Here is a 9100-nt window from a genome sequence, read left to right on the forward strand (position 1 = left end):
TGGGGGTGGGACATCTGGGGCACATACGGGCTCCTAATGCTGGCAGCCCCACCACACAGCTCTTTCCATGAATTATGCATAAGATATTAAAAACTGTTATTCTCCCCTCTGCACTACTGGGAGAAGGTCTGTGTTTTGACTGTCAGAAGACTAATTTTCATCCTCAGTCTTCAAACCTGTTTATTCTCACCCCAGCACTGTCTTCTAGCCTGGATAAGTTTTCTGCATTCTCATGCGCACCTCCCACCCCCTCCCGAACAACATATTTAAGTGATCAGATCCCAGGCTTCACATCACTAGGTCAAACCAAGGCACAAGGCTTTCCTTCCCCCGTGATGCCGATCTCCCAAACCCCATTGATCACTCCAGTAGCTTTTCCTGAAGCAGGTTCAGCCTGAACTCACTTTCTTGAACACTGGTGATGCAGCACGGAAGCTGTCTTCTAAATGAAAACTTGACAGTGCCTCGCACAACGGCATCAATGCTTCACTATCGCTGGCAAACTTTTATGATACCGTGGACAACGGAAGCAGCACTGCAGCATCACCATAAGCCTGAGATAAAGAGGTCTAATGTTGATCCTGACAGCCTTTTTTTAAAAAAAATCCAATTATTTTTTTAAAAACCAATTTAGAAAGGCTACAGAGCAAAAAAACCCACCACGTGTCATGTTGCATTTAAATATACCAACAGAGTTGTTCTGATATAGGATATGCTCTGCATTTCACTGGTTTCTAAGTAGAATTTTCATGAAGTTATGCTTTCATTAATTATGGAATTACAAGTACTTTTGAGTGGGTTAAAAAAAAATCTGAGGAAAAGCTTGATAATTAGTAGAGCAAAGAGCTTCTGTTCTATGCTGGCATATTTTCTAATAGAAGAAAAGTTTCAAGGGCGCAAATTTAGTTCATGTGACTTAATACACAAAATATAATCTCAAGTATGAAAGATGATGCCAGGAAGGAGAGTCCCCCCTGAAGGAACTTGGACATGCAGCTGCACTGCTAATCTACATAAAGCTGCAGGAAAAACTGTTATCACCAAACAATCCCATTGACACAAATCCAGAGGAAAAGAAAACATACAAAGGTGATTAAGTACCCCACCTAAACTGACCAAAAAGGAGTTAAAATTCTTTAGTCACAGGAAAGGGTTCATCAAAAACTTTTTTGGCACAGTTTGGGCATCCCACTTATGTCAAGTTACAAAGAGAGCCATAGGCAGATCTAATTGCATTTAATTATCATATATTTTTGAAAGGAAATACTTGCTGCTGGAGTTTCAGGACCAGAAATGCAGCGCTTTAGATGCAACAACTTTAAACAACATTTGATCGCTATGCTCAAAGGCATTCTTATGGAAAGCAAAGAAGACAGACATGAAGGCGTTTCAGGTGTAGTTTAGGTAGACAAGAGTTATGCATGGCAAAGTTTATGTAAAGCTTTGGATCATCTAAGAGCTGCAGCAGCAGCTCTTTGTGCTCAGCTGCTAACAAAGCACACTATGTTCTGCACAAGGGTGAGGATATAGCCAGACAGTCAACTGCAGGCCCTGAGTGGCATGTGGAAAAAATTGCACCAGTATCAGGCACTGAACTGGAATAATACACAGAAAAAATATCAGCACAACTCTTCCACAAAGTTCAGAGCTACTATTTTATTGGACTATGCAGGTGTTAAACAACATCTTTACACTTATTACAGTTTGGGGAGAAAAGCTCTAACACGCCCCTCACCCCCCCCCCCCCCCCAACGCCCAGACAGAATAAAAATTCAGTGTACATAGTGAAGCACAACGCAGCTTTTAGAGGCGTAAAAAGCCAAGCAGCGGTATACCTTGCTTTCTAGCACCGGACCACTAATCCTTCTGTGATCCTACAGACCTGAGAGGAACAGGAATCTCATCATTTATCTAACAAACCCAGAAATAATTCTGGAATGCACTGTGGTAAGAACAATGAAGAAGACTCCAAAGCATACAAAAAAAAATAATGAGGAATGCATTCACCACCAGACAGATGCTCCCATGCATTAAGTACAAGGAGCTAGATTTTCAATTTGCAATTCAGTCATCATAAAACCCATAAATCTACATAATGTGAAACAAAAAAAATAACTCAATTACATATGTATCCAGCAGTAAAGGCCAGTCAAGTTTGTTCCTTAGCCATTCAGTATTCACTGCAAATGCACGAGGCCTCAATCAGTATTTTGACGCTAACTCACATTCTAGCAGACTTTGCCTTTTTCCTGATGTAAACATCTGTCATCTACAACATATGACTATCATATGATGATCTACTTCTGCAACATATGATAATCAGAGTATCTTCTGATTAATGTGCATTTCACACAATACACGTCTGAAGTCACAATCCTCCCTTGTCCCATCTCCTCTTCCCTTCCACTTCCTTCAAAGTAAAGGTGAGTATATACCACATTTTATTCGATCTAAAAAGGTTTCACTTCTCATCTGCTTTTTGATGGAAGTCAAACATATTAGGAGCTTAATACTTTGTTACAAAGAATGATTAAAATATCTATAGCTTGTTTAAATCATTGCATCCACTTCCTGCAGACAAGATTGCAGATCCAGAGAGAAAGCATGGAAACCTTTTCAGGGAGTTCAGCACCGCTAAACCAAACACAAAAGCAGGAAGCAATGAGTGATTCACTACTTCAAAAATACTGCAACACCTGACAATGGTAATGTAAAAAGACTAGAATTAAATTATCCAGCTCGTTACAGAACATTTCTCTTCTTAAAGGAAAAACAATACTACCCCACCACTGCATATACAAAACTGACACCTGTTAAATCACTGCACTGTGCTGAGGATTATTACACTTGACATGAAACTGTTACAAAAACTACACCTCTGATGTGGTGGCAATAATTTGGTGCCATTCCATTTCAAGTAGCTCCACAATTCACTCAATACATAGGTTAGCATGACACAGCATCAGTATACCCCCCCCAAACGCCTTGATTCTGGGATACGATGAGGTGACTGACCTGGCCAGATCACGCACCACTCACCTGCTCACTGTAGAGAACCTGGACGTTTTTGATGATGCGACAATGTTTCTGAAGAATCGCTACAGCCTGAGCCAACGGCATTCCTGTAAATAAAAACAGTTGCATTAGTTCAGTTTAGAGGCCAGCTACCAGTGTTTTTTTAACAGAAAGGTTACAGATGAGGTAGCACAGCTATCATGAGCAAACAGCGCATTACAACAGAAAGATAGGCAATCAACACATAAAGCTACCTGACTCATGGTATTAGCACAGACCTGCCTGTTTGTTCTTTTTTTAACAGAAAAGTCATTGTTTATCTACCCGTTTTGCTAGGCATATAGGAAAGAAAAGTATCTCTAGCTACAAAGTTAAACAGCAAAGTTCAGCCAGAAAAATCAAAGATCTACCACCAGTGCACAAAACTCCCTGCTTTTTGGGGCCAGCAATTGGGTAACTGATAAAATAGCCTGTACCAACCTCCCCCAGAGCTGGCTGGAGCACTCCTGCACACATGCAGCAGGCTCCTGGACCACATTTTATGGCATACCCTTTATTACGCTTGATAAAGTGCTGAGGAGCCATACAAGATAGATATGACTACTAAAAGGGAGCAATGATTCTCCTTAGACCTAACAGGCCACATTACACATCAGCTGCTGATACGGCCACATTTGTGTCAAGGAAGGAACTTTATCTTCTCAGTTTACAGACAAGATAAACACACTAAACAATTTGGTTCAACTGAAGTAATACACTTAATAGTCATTCACCCTCTAACACAATTTCAAGGGCTTTTTTTCCCCATTTTTTTTTTTCTCCTTCTTCGGGGTATATCTTATCTTTACAGCTATAAATTTTTTGAAAGTGGAATGAAACAGCTGATTCTGCAGAAAGAATAGCACGGCACCATCTCATCCTTTATCACACTTAAAGCCTTTGTTGCCTTTCCAAAAGAAATGTGACCGTGTTCCTGGATTGAAAGCAGGCATTTATAAAGAGAGGTTATGAGCTCATAATTGTGAAGTTTTATTTCCCTACTAATTACTGCAAGTCAATTTAGATTAGTTATCTAGCACTCTATTTACATTCCTTGCCCCGTTCCTTTCTATTTCTAGTTTTTAAACTATAAGAAAGTTGCCTTTATTAGGGAAAATTTTCCTACGCCTTTATTTAAGTAAACATTATTAAGTACTTATTTAAGGCATTCAATTTTTTTTAGTTATGAGCTACACCTATCAGACCATAAATCATGTTCCAAAACACCTTTTAGACTTTATCTACAGTACGAAAGTAAGAAAACTGCCTCTCTGTCTACGTATATATTTACATATATAAATAGCACACACGCCTAAATCATCACAGGTCCTGCTTTAATGTAATACTAGCATAACATTAAAAAACCCGATTACTTTCACTGTCGCATAAAACAACACACCTGTCGTGCCCATAAACTGCAGCTTTTCTGCAATTATGAAATCAAGTTTTGGCAAAACAGGTTTATAGATTAGAACTGCAGTAATTCGCTTTGTAAATACCATAAACAATTGTTTCTGTGAAATTGTTTTTCACACTAGCCCATAATCCTGCAAACAAATTTTTCTAGAAATTATAGACCAGAAGATGATATAAAATAAAAAGGAACAGTTATTATTTTAATAACTGTAATAAAATTTAAATGCACAGAGACACACAATAAAGCAGCACTGGTTCCTGTTATCTAGGAAATAGCAGTCAACTTGTAGTCCAAGCAGCTGATTTTAAAAGAGACAGTTATTATGTATTAGATAATATTTTTAAAATGGAACAGAAATATAAACAAGAGCAAGAAGCTAAAATCAAAGATGCTGCTGTGAAAGTTTCACATTTCTTAACCTAGTAAAAGCTATGATTCCAGAAAAAATAAAGATGATTTAAAAATATAAACCGCATTTTCACAGTCAGTATTTCTGGGAGACTTGTAGAGGTAAGACCATGAGCTTTTTTTTTTTTTTTTTTTTAGAAAAAAAAAAAGTGGCAAAGGCTCAAGCAAAGCCAGCAAACAAGCTGACAGATTCTATACGCTGATGGCAAGTGCCAGAAGTAGGTAAGGTTTCAGCAAAAAAGCATGTGGTTAAAAAAAAAAAAAGTGTGCACAAACACGAAGTTCAGTTTGTAGTCCGATGTAAACTGATGCAATCTTGGGTTGGTAAGTGTGCAAACAGATGGCTCATGTGACTCTCTTACTCAGAGCTTTCTCAAGCTGCAAGCAAATGGACATGGGCTGGGTTTTTTTATTCAGTTTTCTGTAACTGAGAATCAAGAAGATTTTGCACACAGCTGCTTAGCAAAGCTACAGTGAGCAACTTAAATTCTCCAAGAACAGTTTGCAGAACCTGAAACATGTGTGGAGCGGCCAGCATCCTCTCTTTGCCTCCACTAGCAGGGAGCCAAAGGAGTAAAGAAACTGGGTTATTTCTCTCCACCCTTCTCACACGCACACAAAACATCCCCTTTTCCTCAACATTCATCAGCCTTTACAGTCAAAGAGGAAAACAAAGAATTCTTTTTCCCCTGCTTACCAGTCAGGGGGAACAGGGAAGCAAACATGGTTTCCAGCACATCAGATAGTCAACCAAGCTGAGCCATGGCAAATAACACCCTCAAAGACCAGTGCCAGGGCTCTGATAACACAGACTTTTTCCTTTTCTGAATGCTGGAGCGATACAAGCGGCACAAGGCACTCCTCTCATACACTGGTCGTGAACAACATGGCCTGAAGCGAGAGCCTGTGCTAACACTATGTGTCTTGAAGGGGAGGGAGGCAGAGGAGAGAATAAAAGAGAAGAATACAAGAAAAACCAAGAGAAGATGAATCACAACACATCAAAGAAGTGAAACTTAGTAGGAAAAGAAAGTATAAAAAGCAAGAGAAATGCAAGTATGCCTTAGAAATTATATATTTCAAACGTTAATAATACAGCTATAGGCACTACAGAATAAGTATTTAATTGTTCTTTAAAACAGCAGGAATGTAGCCCGAGAGGTGCCACGACACAGGTATCTAATAGAACACAAAACACAGCCTTGGTTAAATTTTTTATGCTCTGGTCACATAGTGACTCAACACCGGAGCCAGAAACAGAATCCAAAAACTCATGTAAAAAATTTTCCTGGCATTTCCCCCCAGTCATCTCCATTGTGGGCACAATACTGAACGCCAGAGTCAGCAGCAGTTCAGGAATACTGCCATTAGTTCTGCTAAGAGCAGATCTACACAAACGATGAGCAGAATACCGCTGGCAGCAAGAATCCCATTTACACCAGTGCTTCCAGACTCACTACCACCAACACAGCGGAGCCAGCTGTATAAGCAAGGGCAATTTTCACACAGTATCACTAGCACAGGACAAAGTTAATATCTTAATACCTAGTCTGCCTCCTGCTCTATACCAGCAGGTCATGCTAATTATATATTAGACACATCACGTGGTGGCTATGTTTACTCCAAGAATTGCAGGCGAGTTTCCTCCCTCTCACATCTATGCATGCGTGTGTCTGTGTACACATGGACACACACAGTTTTAACGATGAGATTGCATTAATGGGCTTCTTAGGGGGTTCTTGGGAAAAGGAAACTCATTTTCTCTCTTCTCTTTTTTATTTTTATAAGGAGAAGGGGGGGGGAAGCCAGTACTATGTTATTTACAAGGATTGTCAGGGTATGTAATTCAAAATCACGTTTCTTTTCAGGTAATACATGCACTAAAGGATCAGGAAAGGTCACAGAGCACAGAAACGTATTAGCAGTACAAGGAGATCACTGAGATTTCAAAGGGTGGGACCTGAGATACTATAATTAACCTCCAAAAGCCATCCTAACACTCCCTGTAGCCATCAAGTTGTACTTGACTCTGAAGTCCCAGCAGCATAGCTGCATTTGTGTTCAGTGGGTTTCATATAAACAACTCCACGTCACAGCACCACTCCTTCGGTGCGACCCAAGCTCATGGCAGCTGCGTAACAGTGTTTTTAAGGAACAGCCTGTCCCCCTGCCATCACAGGTGACAAAAGCAGAAGTAGAAGTGTAATTCAAGTTCTGGCAGACACAGGCAGCTGCCATGCAGAGCCCTGTTTACATTAGTCAAACTACAACTACCATTGACTGTGCTTTAGACAAAGCAACAGCGAAGACTGAAAACTGAGGGAAAGAGTCCAACTCCAATACCTCAAATAATCACTCGGAAAACACAACAGCTACGGTATTTTCTGGGAGTTTTAAGGACTATCAATATCTGCTTGAAAACACAGATCATCTGAGGAATCCACACCATCTGAGCTTCAAATGTACATTTAAGTATCCTGGGTTGAGCACAAGCCAAATTTCCATCAGCGGGTGGAAAAGCTCTTTCCATCGCAGTAAATAGAGCAATGAATGGTAGGGAAAGACCTCTCAGAAACAAAAAATACAAATCATTGGGGGAAGAAATATGTGTTATCTAACGCCGAGAAAACCTATCAAAAATTTACCAAACTTCCATAAGCTGAGGGAAAAGTTCTTTCCATTGCAGTAATTAGAGCAATGAATGGTAGGGAAGGACCTCTCAGAGAAACAAAAAATACAAATCATTAGGGGAAGAAATGTGTTATCTAACCCTGAGAAAACCTATCCGAAGTTTACCTTCTCCATTACAATGTCGCAACCCAGCAACAACACAAAGAGATTGTGAAACTCAACTCATATTTATGAAGAGTTTGTACAGAAAAGCACAGCATTTATGTTAAGTTGAAGATGCAGGTATCACCTGACTGGCATTCAGGTGACAATTGGTACATCCACACCTCTTCCTTTTAGGAGTTATTTTTTAAAAAATTACTAGTCTAAGATAGCAAGGCAAAAGGAGGTAGACAAGTAGAAGCAAGCATACAAGCTGATACACAAAGCCCAACTTGGCGTGCAAAAGCTGAAGATGAGACCTCCGCTACAAGAGGACCCTTAAAGCTCGTACATTAGTATTTTTAGCGACAGAGAAAGGCGAGCCTTGGCTCTCTCTGCCTCCCTTTCACTCCAGCGACTCGCTGGAAGCGTTGGGAGGAACCTCAGGCCCACCGGTTCCCGGGGGGGGGGGGCCGCGGCAGGCGCGGCTCCGGGCCGGTGGCCACACGCAGACACTTACCCAAGGTGAACTCCCATTGCTCGTTCCCCAGAGAGCGCTCGGGCACCACCTCCAGATCTAGCATTGGCTCAGGTAGCGCGGAGGCCGCGGGCTGGCACGGCAGGTCACCCGGTCGCTGCGCCGGACCTCTGAGGGAAGCGGAGGGAAGCTGGCAACCTGCGGCCCGGCCCCGCCGCCCCCAGCCCCCCGGGGCTCCCGCCACCCCCAGCCCCCGGCCGGCAGCGCTGGGGCACGGCCGGGCCCCCAGAGCCGCGCTGAGGGGAGGAGCCCGGCCATCAAGCCGCAACAACCCCCCCGCCCCGGGGCTCCCCTCACGGCCCGCCGCCTGCGCGCCCCCCGCCCCGGCCACCGAGCGCGGGCAGCCGCTGGCCCGCCCGCCCCCCCGCGGAAGGGAAGAGAAGGGGAGCCGCCGCCGGCCGCCCCCCACTGGAACCGGGCCCGGACGTACCGGCGGCGGCCCCCACCCGCCGGGGGAAAGGAGCGGGGGGGGGCCGATAACCCCCTCCCCCCCGCGCTGCGGGGCTGCAACTCACCTCACTTGCGGCTGCTGAAAAAGTGCTTTGCAGCTGCCGTCAGGCGAGCCCGCGCGTGGGGCGGTACGGAGGGCGGGGGCGGGGCCAGGAAGGTATGCCCCGCCCTCCGGCCGTGGGTGAGGGGAGAAGGTGGCGGCCTGGCGAGGACGAAATCAAGGGTTCGAGTCCCGCCGTGGGAGGGTCGGGGCTTGCCCTGCGGGGGGAGGTACAGCCCCACTGCTGCCCCCTTGTCCCTTGTCGCCAGCTGCGTGTCAGGCCTACAAGGCAAGCCCTAACTATGCCGCGTCGCAGCCTGGCACTGCAGGATTAAAAAAACAACAAAAACAAACCAACCCAAACCAGCCCAGTTGCATCCAGTTTTTCCAGTTGAAGGGCCAGGCTGGGGGAAAGAGTTAG

At 43.6% G+C, this 9100-nt stretch overlaps 1 protein-coding gene across 4 annotated transcripts in view; it reads right to left on the reverse strand.

Annotated features, from left to right (window-relative positions):
* The window catches only part of PHAF1 (phagosome assembly factor 1), a 37685-nt gene extending 28886 nt beyond the window's left edge, over positions 1–8799 (reverse strand). For 2 of the 4 annotated variants that reach the window (XR_008825681.1, XM_056360667.1), the window contains exons 1-3: positions 8705–8798; positions 8172–8299; positions 3040–3122 (exon numbers count right to left, since the gene is read on the reverse strand). Coding sequence is in view for 2 of the 4 variants with exons in the window: in XM_056360667.1 (XP_056216642.1) it covers positions 3040–3122; positions 8172–8235 (147 nt within the window). In the remaining 2 variants the exon portion in view is untranslated. The other 2 variants (XR_008825682.1, XM_056360668.1) reach the window with 2 other exon arrangements.
* Between the last annotated feature and the right edge of the window lie 301 nt (positions 8800–9100).

Source organism: Falco biarmicus, chromosome 15, assembly GCF_023638135.1.
Source record: "Falco biarmicus isolate bFalBia1 chromosome 15, bFalBia1.pri, whole genome shotgun sequence".
NCBI lineage: Eukaryota > Metazoa > Chordata > Aves > Falconiformes > Falconidae > Falco > Falco biarmicus.